This window comes from Anopheles cruzii, chromosome 3, assembly GCF_943734635.1.
Source record: "Anopheles cruzii chromosome 3, idAnoCruzAS_RS32_06, whole genome shotgun sequence".
Classification (NCBI taxonomy): Eukaryota; Metazoa; Arthropoda; class Insecta; order Diptera; family Culicidae; genus Anopheles; species Anopheles cruzii.
The window spans coordinates 57,767,779-57,793,247 of NC_069145.1; the positions used below are offsets into that span (position 1 = coordinate 57,767,779).

At 46.8% G+C, this 25,469-nt stretch overlaps 1 protein-coding gene across 1 annotated transcript; it reads left to right on the forward strand.

Annotated features, from left to right (window-relative positions):
- The first annotated feature begins 55 nt into the window (after nt 1-55).
- On the forward strand, nt 56-22,667 carry LOC128270668 (uncharacterized). Its single transcript, XM_053008079.1, has 10 exons — nt 56-176; nt 5,581-5,747; nt 14,375-14,519; nt 15,225-15,415; nt 15,484-15,727; nt 15,808-15,896; nt 15,969-18,368; nt 18,477-18,849; nt 20,642-20,791; nt 21,607-22,667. The coding sequence occupies exons 1-10, from the start codon at nt 89-91 to the stop codon at nt 22,665-22,667; spliced, it is 4,908 nt and encodes a 1,635-aa protein (XP_052864039.1). The 5' UTR covers nt 56-88.
- The last annotated feature ends 2,802 nt before the right edge of the window (nt 22,668-25,469 follow it).

The following is a 25,469-nucleotide window of genomic DNA, read 5'->3' on the forward strand; positions in this document are numbered from 1 at the left end:
GATGAGCGTCGATGCTTTATGCTGATCAAAACATACAGTGTTTGATCCTTTCTTACGGTCGGAACATTGAAACAGAAACGCCGAATTCATGGCAAACCCACCAAACCTAATTCGGAAGATGGTCAGCGGGCAACGGATACGCTTTACCGAGGATGGCTACAATCTGGATCTTTCGTGTAAGTATTACTGTGCTTTATTTATTTGTTATTTAGAACGTTTTTTGTTTTAGGATCAAACAGAGCCCATAAAATCGTCTTCGAAAGGGATGCAAGGGATAAACTGCTGTTCATCACATTGAAAGGGTTCTGTACGGAGGAAGAAGCGCCATGTTAGCGATTGATAAACGATCCTTCGTCGAAGGACGACCAATAGTTTTGGTCGTCGAAGGACGACCAATAGTCGTAACTGCTTCGACTACTTACGACAAATGATTACAATGATTTGTAGCAATGTTGCACTTGGATCGCCATATGTGTAGTGGTGGTGGTCAGTTTACTGTGCCTCGCCATCGGACAGTTACGTCATTTCGATTCGCTCGAAAAATAGAACCGATTTCGGAGGTTATCCTGGGATGACGTTAGGGGCGTTGTTTAACACACGCCGATAGGCTTTCGCCGTACGGGAATCGCTCGTAAAAGTGAGTGTACATAGCCAACGCGCAGAGAATCTGAATCAGTCGTGGTGAGAAATTCTAGATAAGCCACCGCACATGTGTATTTTCATGATTGCCAACAGCACGGCGTTGCCTACTATCCTTCGGGTCCTGGCGGCAACACCCGGGAATAGGTTCGCAGGTTGTCCCGGATAATCCTATTTAATATGGAATCATCAAAACTGTTCAAAGCGCATTTTTTGAGGACAGAAAAATCTCCCCATAGCAGCTCTTGTGGTACGCAAACCGGTATTTTGCATTTGAAATGGAGCCACGCGTGTTTTGTGTTCTATTTTCAATCTCCACACTGGCTCGTGTGGCAGCTCCAAACGCCAGCCCCAAACGCCGAGTAGAGGCATCCACATTTGCATGCATGCAACAGCCTCTCTCTGTCGGAACACGGAGCGCTTCGAGTTGACCGAGTTAGTTTTGTGAAAGAGAAGCAAAAAAACGCGCATCTACTACCAAAGCCACCACTACCACTACACTAGTACATCACCCTGCTTGGGCGCAACGGGCAACACGGGCGGGCGGGCGTTGGGTTGCCCTCCAAACTCAATGCCGACGGTATCGGTCGTAGACCCCCGTGTGCTAGCTGGCTTGGCTGGCTGGCCGCCGCCTCGCTGCGTCTAGTGACCCTCCGCGGGCGGGCGACCGCGAGAGAGAAATTTCGATTCGTTGGCATGGCTTTCGGCCATTATGAACGTTTGATGTTCTTGACGTCCTTGAACGGCAACGGAGCGCGTGGCACGCGCTACACCCCGAGACACCGGATCACGGATTATTTCGGAGAGGCCGAAATACGGCCACCTTGTGTGCGAAATGGGTGCCAAATTAACGCTAAAAACGTTGCGGAAAAGTATAAACACGTGTAACTGAGGGTGTAAAATTGTACGTTACTTTTCAAATAATATGCTACCGTTAAAACCCGAAGCCATCCAAAAGTGGTTCAGTAGCAACTGACTAAGACTATATGTGGTCTTGAATGATGCAACATAAAACAGGATTCAATGTCTGTTTTATGGAACAACACACGCGGTAATCGCGATAATCTAAAAGAAGTGAACACTTTCAGGAATTCTCTTATTACAATAGCACGCAGTTAAAAATATCTAGTCAATAAAAAAGGTAAATCTGTGAATAAGGCTAAAGAATTTATTCGGTTTACCCTTTTGCTAATATCAAAAGTCAATATTTTATTTCCAAATTAGTCAGTATCCCGCCGTTGTTTTCGAGCACTTAATGCACTCTTCTTGGCAACGAATTGACCAAATCCTGACAAGTTTTTACTGGAATGGAATATCATTAATGCTGCACTTATCGTCACAATTCATCTTTGTTTGAAAAATATTGTACCAGCTAACTTTTGCTTCAAGGTATTCCACAAGTTTCCAATAGGGTTTAAGTCAGGAGACTGACTTGGCCAGGGCAAAACTGACATATTATTTCCATCGAACCACGAATTCATAAGCTTCGACGGATCCGTTTGGTTCGCCCAGAACGGTTTGGTCAATAATTGTTGAGCCAAGAACTGTCCGTAGGGGGCGGATTACAATGCATCGAATGCAATAGGTTTTGAAAAATGATCAAACAATGCAGCTTAAATGCACTTGTGGTGATAAGTTCGGCCATTTTTAGTAATCAGTCAATTTTTGACAGCTGTTTTGCTCCACAAAAATCAAATATACGAAAAATCGAAAAATATAATAAGAACTTTTTAAACACACCACGTATAAATACTCCCTACATTGGTGGATGTAATTTACTATCAATCGAACGCCTAAAACAGCAAACCTCAATATCTTAAATCTAATTTTGTAGCACTCTCTAGAGTCACTTCTCTAGAGTTCTCTTGAAGTCAGAGTTAGAGAGTTTCGCTGATCGCGCTTTCCAATAAGGCACCGTTTCCCGCCTAAACGAGCCCCAGAGCGCTTGAGCCAGAGTTGTGTGGTGCTACCAACAAGCGTGTTGGTGCTTCGGTTTCCATGGTCAGCTTCCCTTTCGTGTGGAGCTGCGTGGACACAAACCACCACCACAAGCCGACGCGCGCCGACCGATCAAACGGCCGCGAGATATCGCGTTAACCTGATCGTTTCGGTCATGGACAATGAGGAGGGCCCAAGATCAGGTTTTTGCTCCGTTCCTTCGTCCGTCCGCGCTCCCCACCATTTTGTGTTATGCTTTTCTATGCGCCCGAGCCCCAACCGGTTTGCACGCGACGGCAGTCGACTCTATGAACCCTGGCTGACTGGCTGGCTGGCTGGTGGCGACGAGGAGCGGCCAAAAGCTAGGGGACGGGACTCTGAATGTCATGCGCGGGAGAAAAGGCGCCTATATTGCTAATTAGTACTAATTGAGCATGATGTCGCGCGGTTCGCGCATAAATGACAGATCGTATGACTATGACGAGCGGCCCGCGCAACTTAGCTACTTCGTACAAAGTGCTCTGCCGCTTCACTCGGTAACGGGTTTGCGTGTGCATTGGCCAATCGGCAGTTCGATCTTGTTAGAGAAGAGAAAAGGTGCTGCTGGCGAGTGCACCGTGCCCGAGTTGGAATAGAATCTAACTCGGAGCAATCCGTTTAATGGGTTTTACTACCCAGCATGCAACGAACCTTGTCCTGATGGTCGAAATGATTTAAAACAATAATTTACCATACTTGTCACAGCCTTCAATCCAGGATTTCATCAAGGTTTTCAACTCGCGCGTTCCCTTTATAATTACAGGGTGCGCCATAGTTATGGTACCTATTTAAATGTTAAATAACTCCGCCATTTTTTAGTCGATTTTGACAAGTCAACCAGATTCTGAAACTTCAGTCTATGAATTTTTAGTTCTGCATCGGTTTACTCCAATACAATGGGCTGAAATTGTAGCGCCTGTACATTGAAAATAATTGTTCAATTTTGAAAACTCTGCGTTGCCGAATTTCATCTGACTTCTTGCTGTGGTGCTATTTGAAGAGTAAAGTGTATGCCAGCCATCCGAAGACTTTGCCATTCGGCCATTGAGGAACTGAAAGCTAACGTCACAGCGGAAATTGCTGTTATTAAGCCCGAAATGTTATCAAAAACAATGAAAATGCCCGATTTTTGTATGTCTAATGGAGGCGGTCATTTGACCTATGTTGTATTCTAAGTGTATTGTCGATAAACTACATCTTTTTATTTGGCGTTACAACCGCTGGGCGGTCTTGGGAATTTGGGCTGAATTTTAGGAATTCGGAACACTAATTTGAAAAAAAGTATTGAGTTGTGGAAAAAGAAATCCATTATTTTTGCGTGAATTTCAAAACTGTATTTAAGATGTTCTGATGGTCCGATTTGCGTCAAATATGCACCGTTTTGTCGTTATTGGTGAAAAACTTGAGTCATCTATTTTCACAACACTTTCTTGATCTAAATTTTTCATCATTCAGCCAATTTTGTAGTGCGCGAAAAACGCCATGATCGTTTTTGCACAATATTGTCGTAAGTGACCCATTTCTCATCTGCAATACCCATCCGTTTAAGAAATGGGTCGATTTCGTTCCTTGTGGCCAAAACTTCTTAGATGGAAATTCGAGCCATCATGTTTTCTGGTGTAAATAGGTGACGCCCAAACATCGAGCTTCTTTATGAATCCGGCTTTGTGCTCAAATAGCCTAAAACCGTTTGATGGTTAATCTTTTTGCTCCTGGCTGATGTAAAATCTCTTCCGAAATTGAGGGTTGGCTCCGACCTTTATACCTTTCCTTCAATTGTGCTTTATGGAGTAAAGTCCTTCTTCACGTCAGCACCCCAATTCTTGCACTGCGAGGCACATACTTTCCTCTGACGCGGCATCCACGACTAATGGAACTGAAAGAATTCAAATACCTCCTCAAGCACACGCTTCGGTTAAATGTTGCCCCTACGCTCGTTAAAACCGGTCGGAACGTTGTAAACGCATTGTATCTTTTTATTAATTCCGGTCCGCGATGCGACCAAACATCACTGATTTCATAATGCATTTCACTTTCAAACCAGAATTATGTTCCGGAAAGCGTATGGTATTCGGGGCGCCGCTACTGGGAGAAATAAATAACACGTGGCGGCGGCGGCGGCCCCTCTTGTGTGTGTGTGTGTGCGTCGGTCTGTTTATGTGCTAATCAGCGGTAATTAAATATGCAAATTATATCTTCACTGTCAGAGCCCCAGAGCCTGGTGCTGCAGTATTATGCATTCGAAAAAGTAGCAGCAAAAATCAAGAGACCCTCGACTGCTGCGAGGCTGTAAATAGTGGACGCATGCACAATTAAGCCGGTGAGCGGATGCAGTTTTGTTGCACATTGCATTTGCGCCACAGCAACCGCCCACCAGTGTGTTCTCTCTCTTCCGCTCCCGAAAAGGGCTGAAAAGATGCTGCCCGGGGCGGGGTGCACGGTAACGAATTCGGTGTCGGTCGGTGTTTTATTTTAATTTACATCACCCTTTCGTGCATCAAGGGGATTTGTTCCGTTTTTTTTCTTCTACATTTTCTGCACACACTGCCACACACATCAACACACGTGGCTGTAACAACATTGCAACATTTTGAAGCATGACTGGCGGCAACGATGTGTGTTGCTGATTACAATGTGCCCTCGCGGGGGTTGGGTGCGCATATATTTCATTCTCGCCACTCGCCAATCATACAAATTAAATTTGATTCAGTTCGCCCGTCACGTGATGGAGCTTCTCGTTACCAGTATCGAGTTGTTAGCATACATTATTATGCTCGGCCGAGCTCGGCCCGTTTTGCCCTGCTCTTGCCCTTGGCCCGTTCCCAGCAAAAGAACTAACGCCTCTCGGAGCGATTTACGCTAAATGGGTTTCATATTTCTTACGTGTTTTATATTCTTTGTTTAGACTGTTATCGAAAACAGCTTCATTCGTTTATCTAAACTTTCATGCTCTTCCTTTTTCAGACATTGGCGACAGAATCATTGCCATGGGCTATCCGGCGGACAACGTGGAAGCAATCTATCGCAACAAGCGGGGGGATGTCGTCAAGTTCCTCAAGGAGAAGCACCCGGGCTGTTGCAAGGTGTACAACCTGTGCTCGGAACGTGCATACGATGCAACCCTCTTTCAGGTAAGACCGCTTTTCGGGTTCACAAATAATGGACGAGGAGCCGCGAAACCTAGAGTCTGTATCGAATATTGATTATCCACCTGTGCATTCATCCGTTTCCCACGCCAAAGAGCGCATGCGTTCTGCTTTTGTTTGTTCCGACGGGCCAACTAACCAACCAACCAACCAATACACGAGCTCCGTCGCCGAACATGCGATGTCCTTTCGCAAGGATCCACTTCCGTAAACAAAGCTCATCACACCACACACACTATATCGATGCGTTAGAGAGTCTCCAATGCGCCACGCTGTGTATTTTGTACGCTCGAGTCGGTTATGTTGAGGCCAGCTGATTTTGACATGCCATGCTCGCTACCCCAGCTCTAGCCCTTTTGGTAACGCTGGCCCCAGAAGCAGAGTAGAGTGGTTTTTCCGTTCTTTCGTGAGCAAAATGTTGCTCTGGAATTATCCACAATTTGTTACTCTGTTTAATTGGCGAACCGATAGAAAAGGGACAAGAATAGACAACTAAAGTGTCTGGGCCTGACACGTCTTCTTACAAAGGTAATGGCTATGGTTTAAATAGTAGGCTGTTCAATAAGTACTTATGGTCGATAAGAGAGGGTGCTGCTGCGAGGCTAATTTTTTTTGTTATATTGGTACGCTCTTCATATGAACGTTTCATTTCAATCGGTCACTTAATTTTTTTTTACAAGCCATTAAATATCGACGTGTCATAGTATTTTTTTCGCTGGAAAAAATCAAGTAGCGTGCAGTGCAGTAATTTTTATGGTTGGGAGGTTTTGGAAGGTAAAGGAAATTTATGAACGAAAGTTGAAAGTCGATAAGGACTCTTCGCCTTCAATTAGAAAATAAAAAGGCGGGCTTCTGAGTTTAAACGTGGACGTACTAGCCTTCAAGTCGATCCACGTCAAAAAGGTTCAAAAACAGACACAACGGCTGAAATCGTAAAACAATACCGGATATCGTATTGGAAAATCGTCGAATCACTTAAAGAGTTTTAGTATAAGGCCTAGCCATCTCATTGAGCAGTATAACCAATATTTGAACTGAAGTATTGGGTTTCAAAAATCTGTGCGCAAAATAAGTGCCGCATTCGCTAACAATGAAACATCGCATTCGAATACGATGTTTCTCGGTCACATTTTGAACTTTCTCGAAAGGATACAGCGGAATTTGTTCATTCTATCGTCACTATAACTAAGACTTGGATCTATTACGATGATCCTGAATCAAAACTAGAGGCTAAGGAGTGGTGTGAACCTGGTTCTTCGGCTCCGAAACGAATGCGCGTCCAGAAATCGCGCAAAAAGGTGTAAGCATCAGTTTTATGGGATGCGAATGAAATGTTGTCAGCGGATTACTTGCAAATTGGTAAAACAATAAATTTCGATTATGGTTGTAACCTTTTAGATCAACTGAAAGAGAAAAGTCATGAAAAAAGAAGCCCGGTTTGAAGAAGAAAAACACCCTGTCATTAGGACAATGCACCGTGTCACAAGAGCATTTTGAAAATGGCCAAAATCCATGAATAAAGGTTCAAATTGTAGCAGTATCCACCCTATTCACCAGATTTGATCCCTAGCGGAAGCGTATTTTGAAGCTCTCCCAGTTTTTCACTTCAGCGATGGAATTTATAAATTGGACTCTCCTTGGAACAAGTGTATTGATGTTCAGGAAGGCCATACCGAATAATAGAGTGTATTTCAAACCATAAACATGTGTTTTTCTTATCGAGGCTACGAACTTTTTGAACAGTCTAGTATGAATAGGAAATTTTGATTCATATTTCCCACTCTTTATCATTCATTAACTTCTTTTCTAAGTCAATGCAACCATTCTGCCATTTCCTAGTGCCAGCAGCGACTCTATGATTCTCTGTTATTGTTTGCGTCATGAGTGGCCCTCAAAGTGCCAACATTGGTAATAAGTAAACGATAGCAAGATCGCATTTCGCACCCGTTTGGGAGAGTAGAATTTAAATACCAGTCAGGCTAGTTTACACGGCCAGGCTCATTCACCCACCCACCAGCGTGACAATGTTGCGCAAAGGTCGAAAACCTGACAAGGCGACAGCTGACGTGCGGCGCACCTCATGTGTTCCTGGTGGCGCATGTCCGTGGGGAGGGAGCCGTCCCAGTGCACCACCCACAGAGCAGTGCGGCCGGCCGGCCACACTGCATATGCAACAGTGACAGAAATATACAACACATGCAACCGTGACGGCGGCCACAATCTATTATCGCCGCCGCCGCCGCGAGCTACGGGGGATCGGCGTCGATGATACAACAATTGCAATATGATTACGATGCGCGCGATAGTCGACGACGACTCACGCTTCGCCCGTCGGAGAAAGAGGCGTCCTTTTAGCGCTATTTAGCGTTAAACGCCATCCCTCCCGGCGGGTGTGGTGTGATCGGGCTCGATCGTCTGTCGATTCAATTCAGTCGCGTACACTCATTTTCTCATTTTTTCCCACCACCAGCAGCAACGGCTTGTCTCTCAACGGCGTCGGCGGCCTAGGTTAGCAACAATGCCTCGGCGGGCGGGTCGAACCCGAGAACCCGCCTTGCGCATCATCAAGTGCATCATCATCATCATTGAGTAAGGGTGGCGAGCCGGCGGATGAAAATGACGACGGAACACCGGCTTTAATCTTCACCCTCTCTAATCATCGCTCCGCGACACGAGAGATTGTGTGGGTTGCACCAGGGTTCCGCCGTCGCCGGTGCTGCTGTTGCTAGGGCGGCGAGTCTAGACAAGCCGAGGTACCCCGATTGCGGCGGGGGATGATGCGAATGCGAACATTTCCCGTCCTGCATTTCCGCGAAACCTGTCGCGACGCGGGTTGTGCCGAACGTTTCAAAAAAAGGCGCCAAGCGGCTGGTGGCTGATACCGAAAAGGATTCGACGTGGTCGAAGGACGATGTTCGTTCAATCGTGCGATGTTCATGGTTCGTCAAAAACAATAAAAATTGATCGCTTCTCAATGAACGTTTTTGGCGCGGGACTAAGCTTAGTAAGCATAAATTAGTAAATTGAGCTAATAAATTATAAAACGGTGTGTTGTTGATAAAAAAAACTGCTTAATCAAGAGCAGATGCTTCTCAACATTGTCTTATCAATTGGAGGCAATAAAAAAGGCAGTCAGAAATCGCCTCCAACGACATGGGGGGTCGGTCCCCCTGCAGCTCGCTGTGCACCCTTTCACTCGGTGATGTTGCATTTTCGATCCCTCCCCAATAAAAACGGCGATGCAATTTTGCACACGTTCTCCATTCGTGCAGATTGATACAATTCTGGGGAAACAAAAAAATGGTGATTGACAAAACATCGGCCCGACGATGGTAGGCGGTTAACGATAAGGCCGAGTTACGGTTTGTGAAAAAATAAACAAAATTGAGAAAAGGGCGCACCAATTGATTCGTATGCCATCGGCCTTTCCTGGTGCTTTCCTCAGCGGTTGAGAATATTGGCTATTGTATTTACTGTAAATTAAATGTAAAACGAAGCACTAATAAGAATATGACTTAAATTTTTGTGCGGTTTTACGGGTTAAAATCACCAAACAATCGCGTAGGAAAATTCTACAAGCGTCGTTTCTCGGACATCAAATGTACCCAGCATTTAACGTGCCCTACCTTACACTGACCGGCAGACGGGGGGAAGATCCATTATACGCGCAGCCAACCCCAGTGATCGTCATGTTTTCAAACATGCAAATTGTGTGCGCGGCTTCTGATGTCCGGATTCCTCTAGTGCGTCTAAGCTGAGCTTCGTTCGTGTGTGCTGTTGTGGCCCCGAGATGTATGGGGATCGTTGCAATAAAACAAGTTGCTGCATCGTCGTCGTCCCCCGCAGAGGTTGCACCGCCGAAGCCTGAGATTGACGTTGAGCTGCTTGCGTCGCTCGAGTTTAATGCGATTATATTATAAGAGATGCCCCCGTCCGTTTCTGGTGTGCGGTGTGACATTGAACGAAACGCCGTGATGCGTGTTCCGATCGTTGCTGGTTTGGTAATGAATGAAATTTATTGGTGCTGGCCGTTGCGGGCCTAAGATGCTATCCAAAGGCAATCTTTGTTGTTCTATAGTGGATTCATATGATTAAGTTGATTGAATACTTAAAAAGATTTTGAGATTTTTTGAGTATTTTTTTTTTGTTTTGTTAGTTCAATAATAAAAGATAGCTTTAGTCGAACATTTGCTGATGAAAATGAGGTTAGTTTTCACTAGCACTTTTCACTAGTTTTCATATTTCGGGATGGTCAAAGCGGTATTATCGACTCAATAGAGATAGATAGCTAGAGAGAGTGGTGCCATGCAAAATGTCCATAAGCTGGAGTGCAAGAAATATCGGCGATGACATTGATCTGCAAGCTCCCAAATCCGAAGTTTAAATACGTGTTCGAACGTCAACTGTTCGTTGTACAAAGTACGGTGTACATGTAAAATCGGCAGCAGTTTTAGGTAGAACCCATAAACAGATGGTGCATCAAGCCTCAACGGACGTTCGGCTGAAAACCGATATAAAAATAAACTGATAAATAATGCGAATGCATTATGAACGTGACTTTATCCGAACGTTTATGCATTCACAAAAGCTTCCCTTAAAATATGTAATTATCGACGCAGATCGTCGTTTATTTTCGCTCATCAAACGGTGATGTTGGTTCACTCCTTCGAAGTTCATCGTTCGAAGAGTCTTTGGAACATTGCCATTTCCAAACCAAGCAAACACAAGCATTGGTTCTAATGACCGTTTGCTTTTATTTCTCAAAACCATATTTAAGTAAAACGACACAGAAACTGTGGTACGGAATTTGATAAAGACAATTGTGTTTTGATAATGCTGCCTCGTTATCGGTGCTCCATCTGGCATCTTTCCCGTACATAAAATGTACATATACACATTAAATAGGTTTTTCTATCTAATCCTGACAGCTGTTTTGCATCATTTGGGCACTACTCATTACATGAAACTGTAATTTATGCTTCGTGATTGATAGGCTTCAACCCTCTCGAAAATAAAGTTTGCAACTTTCTGTCCATTACCCGTGCGGCATTCGTGACAACTCTGTTTGACAGCTCTGTAGGTGGTTTGGAGAAAATTATGTTTTTACAACATAGCAACCGTTGGGGTTTTTGGGTAGATGGAACGGGAGGGGGAACGTCCAGGCGTTACTACTGACTGACATCTAATCGTCTACTGTGATTTGCTGTTGATTGTTGTTCGCTTCGTACCGACCACCACCGCCAACTCCCGGAACTCTTCCGTGTGGAGCGAAGATTATGATTGATCGTCATAATTATTCCGCGAACTGTCGCTTATCTCTAGCAGCGCTGCTCGGGAATACGGTTTCGTGTGGATTACCGGGGTTTCGGAGGGTATCTGTATTATCGATCGTTAGCCGATTTGTTTTGCGCGTTTCATTTTTTAGAAGCTCTTTGTACTACACTCTGTCAACTTTCTATAGCCGCACCCACATTTTCAACGTATCTTCCAAACCGTCTTTCCGATTCAACTTCTGGTTTTGGGACTTTTTTAAGTAGGCAAAATTATGAATAAAAGCATTTGGTTGGATTGAAGTTTTATAATATCTAGCTTTTTATCGACCAAATACGATATAGGCACTGTCACCTTTCTATAGCCGCACTTTGAGTTTTGCTTCCGAGAGTAGTTTTCATAACGAGTTTTGCAAGTGAATTACTTAAATATGTCAAAAGGAAGTGTTCTAAGTGGAAAAGAAAAAGGATTGATAGAGGCAAATAGTCTGGAGGGTGTTGCTATTCGAGAAATGGCTCGAAGAATAAAGAGATCCAATAAAGTGATCGGTAATTAGTTAAAGGATCCTAAACAGTATGCAACTGTGCAATGTACTCCGAAAAAAATCAAGATGTCGATGAGAACCAACTGGAACATTGTTAAATTGGCGTCAAATTCGACAATATCGCTATCAAAAATCAAATCTACACTGGATCTGCCAGTGAGCAGGGAAGCTATTCGCAAGGTTTTGCAAAACAGCCCGAATATAATTCGAGCAAAAATGACCAGGGGGCCGGATCTAAGCCTACTACACAAATAAAAACGTGTAGAATTTGCTAAACTGAACATGGAACGTCTGTGGGACATGGTAACTTTGGGTTTTCTTCTGCTTCTTCAAGAGCATATTTTATATCAAAAGAACCAATTCCGTTTTCTGGTTTTTTTATGTAGGTGATCTTTTCTGATGAAAAGAAGTTTAATTTGGATGGGCTTGATGGTCTAACAGGCTACTGGCGCGATTTACGTAAAGATCCGGAGTACTTCTCAACCCGTAACTTTGGAGAAGGATCTCCGATGGTGTAGATTGGGTTTTGCTCTGCGGACAAGCTCAATCTGGCTTTTACATCTTGTAAAATGGCCTCTAACGATTACATCCAGATTCTAGAAGATGGTCTGATCCCGTTTACAGCTGCCAACCGCCGAAAAAATTGGTTTTTCAACAAGATAATGCTAGCATTCACACCAGTTCGATAACTCGAACATGGTTTGCTACCCATAAAATCGATTTGCTTGGGTGGCCAGCGCGAAGTCCGGATCTAAATTCAGTTGAAAATGTCTGGGAATAATGGTTAGACAAATTTATGCGGATAGGAAGCAATACAGCTCTATTAATGAGCTTAAAGCATCAATTTTGGAAGCTTGGAAACATATGGACCGAAAAATATCGAAAAACCTGGTTAACAGTATGACAAACAGAATTTTCCAAGTCATTCAGCAATCAGGGAAGCCAACTGACTATTAATTCTCATAATAAATACTGAGACTTGAAAAAAATCCACGCATATTGATCATTTTATTAGGTGCGGCTATAGAAAGTTGACAGTGCCTATATCGTATTTGGTCTAAAATAAAGCTAGAAATCATAAAACTTCAATCCAACCAAATGGTTTTATTCATAATTTTGCCTACTTAAAAAAATGCCCCAAAACCGGAAGTTGAATCGGAAAGATGGTTTCGAAGATATGTTGAAAATGTGGGTGCGGCTATAGAAAGTTGACAGAGTGTATTCAATCGCGAATTGTAACTGAGAAGAAAAGTTTATATCAGGTTGGGGAAAAAGTAATCGACGTTTTTTGCGCGAACTTTAAAACATTATTTAACATACTTTCAATTGTCCGATTTGCATCAATTATGCACCATTTTGTTGGAAAATTTGTTGCCTCTTTAAAACTACCTCCAAAATGCCTCTTTCGTAGAAGGCTTAGTTGTTATTGGCGAAAAACTCGAGCAATCCATTTTCACAATCCTTTTTTGATCTTAGTTTTTCATCACTCAAGAAATTTTGTAATGTGCGAAAAGGGTATCAATCGCTTAGTGGAAAGTCCAGACTATACGGTGGATGCATTAAAACTTTCCATCCAAGCTCCTGAACTTTCTGGCGAGTCACTGAAGACGTGCGTAACATTTCGTTGTCCTGGTGGAACACAAAACCTCTTCCGTTGGCCGATTCTGGTAATTTTTGGTCAATTGCTAGCCTCGAACGGAGCAGTAATTGATAGTAGATATCTGAATTTAGTGTTTGGCTACACGGAAGTAACTCACAATAAACAGTTCCTTTCAAGTCCCACCATATACCTAGTAGAACCTTCCTAGCCGTTTTTCCTGGTTTAGCTACCGATTAAGCAGCTTTACCACGCTTAGACCCCGACCGATTTCGCACAATATTGTCGTAAGTGACCCATTTTTCATACCCAGTGCACATCCGTTTAAGAAATCGGTCGATTTCGTTTCGTTTGGCCAAAACTTCGCAGATGGAAATTTGAGTCATCATGTTTTTTGGTGTAAATAGGGTGGCGCCCAAACTTCGAGTTTCTTTGTAAATCCAGGTTTGCGCAAATGGCTTTAAGCTGTTCGATGATTGATCTTTAGCTCCTGGCCGATGTTCTGATTACTAACATGCCGATCTACTTTGATTATTTCTGTGGTTTTATCGACATTTTCGATGACATGTCTGCCTAAGCTTTAACATCAAAAATAACTGAAACGGGTCAACGAAACCAAAATTTGACCCAGCTAGCTGTTAAAGTATCGGCATCATGAACACCATGCGAAATTTCAGCGGCCTAGCTTGAATTTTCACCTTTATCGGACAAAAACTGTAAAATGTACCGAATTTTCTCTCAGTTGACCTCCATTGTTAACACCCTGTAACTCACAAACGAATGGAACAAACGAAAAACAATGGAAGCATTTTTTTAAGTGTAAAGTATCAGCTTTAAAACGAACCTAATCTTAAAACTGTACGATCGATACTTCACGAGATATCGATCACTGAAGGCATCTATCGTGAAAAACGTCGATTACTTTTTCCCCAACCTGATATTTATCAAAAGCAACAAAATTCGGCTAGGCGGAAGTCTATTTCATTAAAAAAACATATTTACCCAGTAGCAAACTTTGTTTTTGGTTAGTAAACACTCTAGTTGGCGGTCAATTCGTATATTGTATTTTTAATAATATAATAAATAAAATATGAAAGAAGGTTACTTTTTTCATCCCAAATTAAACGATTCACAAGAACGTAAAGGAATTACGCTGTTTGACGTTATATTCTCATTGCTCTTTTTGTGTATCTTTCACAGCATTACGCCGAGTACCCGTTCAAGGACCACAACCCACCAGACATCGAGTTGATTAACAAGTTCTGTGAAGACGTGGATCAATTTCTGCGAAGCGACAGTCGCCACGTCGTGGCGATCCACTGTAAGGCTGGCAAGGGACGTACGGGTAAGTGAACGCTAACCTTGTGGGGAAGCTCTCAACTCAAACCTATCCTCAGATCTTGTTAGATCCTCAGTCTAACAGATATCGCTACTGTTAGACTGACCGCACGCGTTAACGATTTACGTTCACTGTTTTGCGTGTGCCTTAGATTAGACAAAATATGCGAAAAGGGCCCCTCTGACCTAACTCTACCTCGTAGGGAAGAAAATTTGCCCCACGCCACGAAAAGTATTGTTCTTTATCCTCGTCGATCTAGTGAAGCGATAGTGCGCCGTGGAAGGTACAAGGTTTCCTTCATTATTGGCGCTCAGTAACGCAGTGTATGTACCGTTTGCGACCACACCCCCGATCACTCCGAGGTTTCGTCGTCCGACCCTTTCAACCCCCTTCGATTGATCACAAAAGGTGTGGCGAGAATAGCTAAGTGCGCGAGGTGCGCTTTGTTGATCACGAGTAATCGATCGCTCTATCGCTCTATAACTGACTGGTCTTACGCAAAGCGGCAATCTTGACTCACAAAGCGCGGTATCGTATTACAGGTTACAGTGGACGCCAATTATCGATGTAAAATTAATCTCCTATTCAGCGGGCGAAGCCTAGTCGAGATGATTTCGATACCCATTTGTTACAACCGTTCTTTGTTGTGATTTTTCTAAACCGATCGATCGATCGCTACTTATTTTCCGCTGTCATCTGGCTGTCTTTTAGGTACAATGATTTGTTGCTACTTGCTGTACAGCAACGCCTTCCAGACGGCCAACGAAGCACTGACGTACTACGCGGAAAAGCGCACAAAGGACAAAAAAGGGGTGACCATCCCATCGCAGCGACGGTATGTCGAGTACTACGAGCAGCTGCTACGCGGCAAGCCAGGAAACTACCAGGACGTCACGCTCTATGTAAGCTTTGTCTGGACGAACGAAATGGAACAAGCCAAAACGTGTTAACGTGCGATTGTTTTCCACAGATATGCGAAATTCGCATAAGTCCGGCAGACGTTCCGCTCAAGTCCGGTACGATCAAGGTGAAGGGTAGCAAGGAGGCACACCCGCTGACGGATTTCCAGCGGTCAGACGACTACGTTACGGTGCAGCTCAATTTCTGTCTCCCGCTAACGGGTGACGTGAAGATTGAATTTGCGTGCTCGAAGATACAGGACAAACGGTGGCACTTTTGGTTCAACACATTCTTTGTGGAGCGAGCAGGACACTGTACGTGTAGCTACGTCATGTGGTGAGCAGGAATGTTGAAGGTACTTCGTCTAACGCATGTGTCCATCGTCTACCCTTAGATGACTCCCAAAATCGGTTGGTGCTGTCGCTGACCAAAAAGGAAATCGACGATGCCCACAAAGGAAACGCCAGAAGGTGCCCCGAACAGGTATAGGAATATGGCACCATCAAGGACCTGTTTCATGTAACCATCCATGGGTCGTGGGTTTTTCTATTGTAGGTGATTGTTTTTCTGAGGCCGGTGCCGACCAGTGAGCGTAAGAATGGTGAAAAGCAATCCTCAGCGAACCGCGAGCTTGCGACAATACCGACCACCCAACAGGCTCCCTTGGTCGACAGTGGCAATCAAAACCATCACCATCACTACTACAGCCATCAGCAGCAGCAGCAGCAGCAGCTACAGCAAAGACATCATCTCGCGCAGATGGAATCGCTTACCCAATCTCAGCAACAGCATCGCAGTAGCGTCAACAATCGGTCATCGATGGGAGGTGGCCAGCAAAACAGCTGCATTTACGGAAACATCGGGCACCCGGACAATGGTGGACTCCTGTCAATCGCCAACCCTATGGGAATGAAGCAGCAGCAGCAGCAGCAGCAAGCCGTCTACGCCATTCAGCAGCAGCCCGATGCAGCTTCCGCTTCCTCTCCCACGCGCAAATTGAGCTACAAAAATCAGCAACCGCCGGCGGTGAACAAGATGCCACACAAAGCACCGCAACAGCACCATAACAATTCCGGTGGCTCATCCGAGGAAATTTCCGGCACCGATTCCGTCGAGGAGGAAGAAAGGGAGGACGACGATGATGAGGAGGAAGAGGAAGAGGAGGAAGGATGGGAGTCCGGTGAGTGTCAAACAGTAGTAGTCTCAGATTTGTGCAAATCCCGACCAACAGCGACGTCCACCACCACCACAACAACACCAACATCCTCCGCAAAATCCAAAACCAAACCCGCCCAAAGTAGTAGTACTAGTAGCTGCGTTCCGTCGGTGCCAGCATCAACAGCCCCAGCAACAACAACAACAACAGCAACAATGACCACGAACAACGCCAACATCATGATCCCAACCAAGTCCTGTGCCTTCCCTTCCGTGTCCGCTTCACGTTACTATAGTGACGAAAACTATCTGCTCACCGGTAGTCGTTGCCTCATCCGTAGTAGTAAAGGTAGTGGCCCTCTTCCCCCCGCTGGCGGCACCCCGGCCGACGAGAACTGTCGTGGTAGTAGCAAGCATAGTTTTAGTCCTAACACCAACAGTCGTACCCCCCAATTGGTTCAGTTCCCGTCCCGAACCGTCCCCTCGAACGATCTTCTTCCGGCGGTAGTGTGCGAGTTAACGGGTGGGAACGGCAGCACCGGTGCGGACGGTGACCATAGCAGCGGGACAGTATTCTGCCGCGGTCATCCTTTGCGAACCACATCCATCCCGCTCACCGGCACCACCGGAATTGGTGAGCGAAAGAAAAATGATCATCGTGAGTTGATGCTGTATGAACCACGATCATCGCTTCTTCCCTTTCCCTCCGGCGGTACGGTGGACGATGATCAAGAACTGCAGGAATCTCACATTTTGCTATCACCACCCTGCCTTCCAAACAACTCCTTGCCCAAAGGATCGTCGCCTTCAGTTGCCACCGTTCCTACCGGGGCTTCCGGTAGTGCCGGTGACGGAGCTGCTGCTTGTGGTGGTGGTAGTAAGCTAACAACAACGTGGTCATCGCCGCCGGCGTCCTCATCTCTATCGCCCTTCCGGCGGTTCGGTATGGCCATGAAACGGCGCAAGAAAAAGCGCGGCTCGTTGAAGCTCAAACACGGCGCTGGTGGTGCCGCGGTGACCATTGGCGCGGGAACGGGCGGCAGCAACCCTCTGTATGGGTCATGTGCCAGCAACCTATCGGCCGAGAGCAGGACCCGCACCAATAGTGGCAGTGCTGGAGTGCTGGTGGCCAACAACGGCACCGGCGGCGGCAGAACGAGATTCCGTTTGCTTCGGAACATGCGTAGCAATCCGAGCCTGAAGGACACGTTAGTGAAGAGTGTGAAGGTCCGATCGGTTGACATGAAGCACGGGGAGCGACCGGAAGCGGAACCATTGCCGTCCTCTGCCTGTGCCACGCAAATACCACGCAGCCCGACGACCAGCATTCCGAGCGGTAGTGGTGCAAATCCTTTCGCTCGGAGCACACCGGACCATGGCGGGCGACGACCGGCTACGGACGGTGGCACCAGTAGCAAGGAGATCGGTAGCAGTAACAGCAACACCAACCATCCCACCGATTACTACTCATTTCTCTGTGATAATCAGCTGAGCTACGAGTCACCTAGCAAAAGTCCGGGCCATTTCCTCGGTGGCGGACTGATGGGCCGTAGACCGTCCACCATCGAGGAGGTCTTGCTGAGCGACAGCACAGCGACGACCACCGCCGTCGCCGCCGCCACCGCCACCGTCGAGTGTAGCGTGGTGGTGAAACCGAGGGCGACGAATGTAAAAATAGGATTCGATGTTGGTCCGCCGGCTCCGTCATCGTTACCGGTAGCTGAAACGGATGCTGGTTCGCCAACACTCGAAAGTTCTTTCGAGATCATCGATAAGTGTGATATTGATGATGCTATGTCGGTAAAGCACGACCAAACCGAACCTTCCGAGAAGTATGAAACCCAAGCTCGACGGTCAGTCGAACGCTTTGCTTCAACGCCATCTTCCGCCCATCGCCCATCGGTGAAGAATGGTGTCCTGCCCGGTGCCGCAGCAACCGGCCCCGAGGATAGCAACAGTCCGATTCTTGCCCGTAGCAACCGCTGCGCTCCGTTCTCGTTCCGCGAGATACGACAGGAGCTGCGAGCGGCTATGAACTGGCCCCCAAAACGGACCCAATCTGCCGCCCTCGCGTCAACGGTCACCGCCGACAGCAGCGCCGTGCGCTCGATCGAACGCACACTGAGTGCGCCTGTAGAAGTACAAAGTCTCAGCTCGGTTACTACTACCACCACCACTGGCGGCAGCAGCAGCATCACAAACAGTAGTACCTTCGCCGAGAGCAGCGTCCCTACCTTAGCTAATCGCCCACTGAACCGATCGCTCTCCGAACGCCAACTGGGTAAAGATCGGATCGATCGTTTGTCGAAAAAGTGTTAGAAGTACCTCGGTTCGTTTACAACGCATAAGCACACACACACACACACACATACACGGGGTCTAAGGATGCGCCTTACAGCTTCTTCTTGTACCTATTATCCGTGTATGTCCAAGAGATAAGTAGTGCAAAGTAGAACTATTCGACGGCACCACTAAAAAATCCCCCGTTAAACATCTGTCCAACTCACTTTTCTGTTTCTCGGAAAAAGTGGTCAGTAATAACCTATCAGAGTGGTGTGGTCCCACACAACAGGACACATAAACGTGATCGGTGGTGTTTTTTTTTCGATGTCGATGAATCGGAGGGATGCGTTGGTTTTGGATTGAGAAGATTTGGAACTACAATTCGGTTCGTTTTGTGACGGGGAAATCAATAATTCACCGACAGCCACGAATCATCATTCCTTTTCGTGAAGGTGTGTTAGACCCTATATTTAACGTGATACGCTTTGGTTGAGATTTGAGACACTGTTTGCTTTCAACGTTAACTTATTCATCTGTTAGAAACGTTCGATTTTTATTATATTTCCAAAATCGCGGTGTTTTCGGTATAATATAGAGACTTTGAGTGTTAAGAGCTTCATTCGTCTCTTTAACAACTACTTAAATGGGATCCCTAAATGCTTAACTCTTTTCACGATGAACTCGGATCGGTGGTCGACATTTTGCAGAACACTCAGAACAAACGTAGCAGCCCAATCAATCAGTCTGTTGGCAGGCTATTGTCAAGTGATCAAAGCAACCCGAGGTCATTAGTTAATGAGGTCACGTTTGTGTTGCTGCGTGTGTGTGTGTATGTGGCTGTACGATTGTTTCAGAACAGGATAAAAGTATAGAAAATTAAAAGAAAATGGAAAACCATCACAGCGACTGTACGTGCGAAATGCGAGATGTGTATCAGTGTCCTGCAGCAGCAGCAGCAGAATGATGTGCACACAATGTGACAAAAGGGGTGTACCTTAGAGATAAGCCTGTAGGGAAATTAATTACTGATCGTCGCTTGCTGTGTGTGTGGTAGAAGCTACGACAAGGCAAACATCATTGTGCTTACCGAAGGCATAGGCTAGAAACATGGCAAAGAAAGAGAGCGTATCAGATTCAGTAGCATATATGCCAACGACCGTGCTCTGCACACACGCCCTACCAGAAAAGGGCCGAATGCGGGAAGCGTCCTTGCGCTCTTGTGTGTTGATCGATCGAATCTGAATGACAAAATTCATGTGAGCCTTTTTGTTATGTATTGTACTATTTCGTGTTTATTTCATTCGTTGTACTTTTATTTTTAAACCAAGCGTTTCCTTCCTTCCTCCCCACTGTCTACGATGTTATCTTTTAATGTATTTTGAATCTGTACGACGACGAACCAATTGAGAGAGCAGCATTGAAAGGGAACGGAAGAGAATGTTAATGGAAAACAGAGAGCTAAACAAAACATCTTAATGGTTATCGATGGAAGAAAAACAAAGCCCTTGGCAAACAAAACGAGAAACCGTGCGAGTAATTTTATTTTGTGGTTGTGGTTTCGCTGTAGTGTCTCTCGAACAAGGTAGGCTGGAGTGGCTGGAGTGACTAAGATGTTCTGCTCTGGCCTGTCCCGGTTCGAGGTTCACGAGCGGCGCCTACTGAGAAATGGTTGATGGATGGTGTGCTGTAAATAATCTTCTGTAACTGTAACGGAAACTCGTTCGCGTCGCGCGAAACGTTTTCCATACGCACACATTCGTTGTTAATTGTAAATTACGCTCATCACTCAGCTACTATCTACCATCACAAACTACCTACCATCGGTCAGCAGCACTACCACCACTTTTACTACGCTAACCATCTTCTTCCATTCGTCGATAGACCACCAAAAAACTATCAGTTCGATAAGATCCACCACAACCGCAAGCGCTCACCAGCATGTAAGCCTCGCTAATGTATAGAAATATCGCGCGGCGATCATCAAACGATCAAACAGTTAATTGCACACTTTGTCGGATAGTGTCTAAACAGATTAGGCAAACACATCTCAAGAAAGCAACATTCTCTAACACACAACATTCTTCGCACATTGTATAAAAATTGCGCCATCGCCGCGTATCGTAATCTGGGGAACCGCACCAATGTACATGCGCCTGTACTGTGGGGGGAACGGTTGTTGTGACTAGTTTTCGCTTTGAACTCACCAAATGGGCACCACTTTCGCAAACTGTCCCACTGCATCCCACTCTCTGACACACATTTGCACATCACCAAACATCATCACCAAATCGGGCGAAATGATCGCGCTCCACTCGGTTGAATCCTGTCTGTTGATGGTTAGTGGAGGTTTCGTTTTATTTCTCTTTTAATATGAAAACTCAGTACTCAAGCTCTCTAACACTCATATGGACTCGGATTATCGGGAACTAATAACCACATTTTATTCATCACAATTAGATAACTCATCATCATCGTTACTAACAATCATCTGCTCCCCCGACGACGGTTCCGATAGTTTACTTACCTCACTCTTTTCGACGAAAGAAATCGATTCCTGTCCCGCCACTCTATTCCTTCACTTCATCATCGGGTCTAAAGGTTGCGCGCATCGGGTTTGGTTGTGTTAGCAGCGTCCGCCGTCAGCAGGAACAACAGCGCAGTCACGCCAAGCCAGTGCCTTGTTAGCTTGCAGCACACTGCCGAAAGAAAAACACTTACCACAACCATCCACCCTGTACCCTACCCTACCCTGCAGGTCCGACAACCGGTGCCACTGGACCGTTAGCGCCAGCACAACCACCAAACCGGGCTGAACCGAGCTGTTCCTATCGCCCGTCCTCGCCTCCGCTCGCTGGCCCGGACGATGGAGCCATTGGGCTACTGGCGGTCAAGAAAAGTCCACCGCTCACGGGTGGCGTCATTAACCGGACGCTCAAGAAAGTGACACACCAACTGGAACGCTTTAACCATCGTAAGCTGTTCGGACTGATGGGTGCCGCGAAGTGTAAACAAGACGATTCTGCTGCAGCGTGCCGCAGCGACGGGCCCTTGAATGGTGGCCCTGTGGCTGAAGCACGGCCATCGGAACCGGCGGCGAACCAGTGCCCGACGATGACGGCGACACTCAGCGAATCGGAGTTGAAGATCCTTTCGCTGAGGAAAGCGCTCACCGCCACCGGAGGTCAGCAACAGCAACAGTCCCATCACCAAGCGGCACTGGCACTCGATCGCTCGTCGTCATCCGGTCAGCTGCGTCCTTCGCACCACGATAGTTCGCTCGGTCTGATGTCCTCGGATGCGTCACTTACAACGGCCTCGTCCAGCGCTACCTCCTCATCGCGATCGATCCGCGATCCAGCCGTGCTGGGCGGTGGGCGCCGCGGACCGCACCTCGAGTACCGTGGCGGCGGAAAAGCGGCAACGGCCGCACAGCAAGCGTTCCGATACGGGCCGGGCCGAACGGGATCGATCGATTACTCGTCGCTGCTGTCCTTTTCTGCCGATGCTCTCGAACGCCGCCAGCGCTTCAGCTCGGGGATTCCTTCACGCGACAGGACTTTGGCCGTCGGTTGTGGTGGTGTCATTGGCTGCGAACCACGCTGCCATGAGGCTTGCGGCGGCAACAGCCGTGCCATGGATATCGAGCAGAAAACGCGCCTTACGAGCGCCTCGGGGAAAGCTTGCGGCGGCGGCGGTGGCCATCTCACGGATAGCGGGCGCAGTAGCACCGAAATCAATAGCAGTGAACTCGAAACTCCGTCGTCGTCCTCCAAGCACAGTGATGAGGACGAGGAGGCTAACATCACCTTGACTTAATAACACTGGCGGGTCCGTGTTCTCGTGTGTCTTCTTCTCCGGAGGAAACTCCCAATTGCACAAATCTTTTCTTGTACGAAGAGCACACAACCCACCGCGCAGAAAGCTTTTTTTTTTGGGTCTGAAAACGATGCGGTTCCGCAAAGTTCTTCCGCATGTTTCCGTTTTTTTAAATTGTGGTCTTTGTTGCTGGTGTTTCTGTTCCAACACAGCATCTTTTAAACGCTCCTCCCCCAGCTTGGTCGGTGGGCACTCTTGTGATAATTCGATTGGTTAGTGTAAGTTTTAAAACGTTCGGCCGGTCCTCGAACATAGTGTAGACCGTAAGAGAATAATGGTATTGATCGCGATGGGCTCTTTTTATCCTCCGCCAGAGGACCATTTACGTGGCAAAGCAACGTAAACTGCAATGCAACGTGGCATACTTCCTTTAAAGCGGAAGTATGCCACTGATTAGTGATAGTGAAAAATAATAAAGCGATTTCACTAAAAAGTAGCATTATGCAAATGAATGTAGATTTTAATTTACGACCGTTTGCGTGACGACCTGCGAAAAGGACACGGTCCGGCATCGACAACGCAACAAATAATATAATAATAATAAATAGCCCCCCCAGTTAAAATGAGCATAACTTGTTGCGTACAAATTGAAGGCACGTCCTCCTTACCGGCACGAGCGAGCGAGTCATGAGCAGTGCCAATAAGCGACAGCACAACGAAGTGATGATGGGTCGAGGTGTGTGCGCGTGTGATTTGGCGAAACGAACCGTAGCCGGTTAGCGGCTCCGTGGCAAACTATCCAACGCTATCCAGGCCCCCGAATCCTTCCACCCCAGCCAGTTCAAGCAGTCCCAGTTCCCCAGCTCGCACACTCGTTTCTACTGTTGTACTGTTACTGTAATTCCTCCTGTCTTTCCGCACGTAGTGGTGGTAATGATTCGGTACTAACGATTGTTTTTTTGCTCTCTTTTTACATGCATTTCGCTCGCTCGATTTTGTCGTCCGTCGTGCGGAACTAACCGGGCTGGCTTCAAATCGGTTCTCGGGGTTCGCTATCACCCGGGGCCCGGGGTACTTTCTAACCAAAAACATCACCATCATCATCATCATCCCCGCTACCGCGCGCTATGACTGACTCACTAACACGATCGCATCGCTACTAATAATAATACTTCAACCACCCCAAACCGTCATCCAATCGTGGGGCGTTGTGCAATTGTTTTGTCTGTATGTTGGTTTGCATGCCCCAGTAGAGTCACCGGAAAGTCTTGTGCGCTACCGTTTACTGTCGGAGCCGGAAATCGTGAATCTGCTCTCGTCCACCGGTGGCGGCGGCAGCGGCGGCGACGGCAGTACCGCTCTCGATCGGCAACCGATACGATCGCCGGAAAACTCTTCCGACGCGAGCGGTGGCAGCAGCAGTACCACCACCTCCGGATCACCGTCCACCGCAATTGTCCACGCTGCCGGCGCTGGTGGGACGGCAGACGTGGTCCCAGCGGATGGTGTCACCACCAGCACCGTAGCCACTACTGCTACTAACCGTCGCCCTCCAGTGTCGAAACCGCCGCCAGTTCGACTGGCAACCGGTACGAGTCTTCGCGACAGTGATATGGTCCACGTGTAGGTCCACTCCATTCGCCGCCGCGCCCACTAGAGGCCCACACCGGAGGAGAGATGCCCTATGAAGTCGAACTGTTGCCCGAACTTTTGCGCTTACCAAACACGGCACGGCATCCATGCAAAAAGTGTGAGGAAACAACATAAAAATGAATCTTTATTGACAATAGTTCGGCGGAGGAGGAACAACCGTTAAGGTGGTGACAGCAACCGCAAGGCAAAAAAACCGCAAAGCACATTAAAACGCGGCCGTCCAGGAAGAGTTTGTTGTGAAGGTAGTTAAAACACGAAGTAAATGAGTTAAATTCGGCGATGCGATGCGATGCGATTGTTCTGTTCCGACACCGAGAGGAGGGACCACCGGACCACTAACCCCACTAACGCGGGAAGCGATTGATCGCGATCGCGTTCACTAACCGCTTTGTTTCGTAAAGTAATTTGACTGAATTTAGTCAGTAACACTACTAGGCGCTCTTCTCACCGCTTTCGAGGGGGTTCGTTCGTTGGCGCAAAAAGTCCTGCTTTGGTTCGGTTGTAGTTGGTTGTTGGCGTGGTTATTTTTGAATTTTGACCCCCTTGAATCCTTCACTGTTCGACCCAACGCTCTCTCTCTCTCTCTCTCTGTCTATAGCCACTGGGCATGGATTGGTTTATCGAGTTCCCTTGCTACCCAGGATTTCCCTAAGCCCAGAATTTGCTAGGTCGTCTTGCTGTACGAATTTGCTGCACATTTTTTAAGGCAATCCCTTTCTTTACGTTCCTTCTTCCGCAGGTGAATCGACGCATCTCTGAAAGCACGCACTCTCTTTACGTTTCCATTCTTCCCCCTCTCTCTCTCTCTCTCTCTGTCTGCACGAACCATCACGCGTCACGAATCACAGTACACATAAATCTCCAAGCACATGATCAAAAGTCCCTATTCCCAAATTGCACGCCCGCGCACGCCATCACCGCCATCGCCTCGCCGCCGCCTCACGCCGTGTCACGCAAGAAGAAAGTCTGTGCGAAGCGCAACGCACAACGATCATTGTAAAACATAAGCCATTTTCGAAACGATAGTCTTTCTCACATCGCCGCGCGTGTTGTGAGTTCCCGCGGGCGAGCCGTTGTAATTTGTATAGTTTTTAACCTTTTTATAAAACTCTTTTCTGTGCGCCACACACACACACCCCGGTGACCCCG

Excerpts from the sequence above, each read along its gene's own strand:
- LOC128270668 (XM_053008079.1), top strand. The coding sequence starts at position 89 with ATGGCAAACCCACCAAACCTAATTCGGAAGATGGTCAGCGGGCAACGG. Across the intron at positions 15,416-15,483 it reads ACCAGGACGTCACGCTCTAT|ATATGCGAAATTCGCATAAG; the intron begins GTAAGCTTTGTC and ends TGTTTTCCACAG. Across the intron at positions 18,369-18,476 it reads ATATTGATGATGCTATGTCG|AATGGTGTCCTGCCCGGTGC; the intron begins GTAAAGCACGAC and ends CCATCGGTGAAG.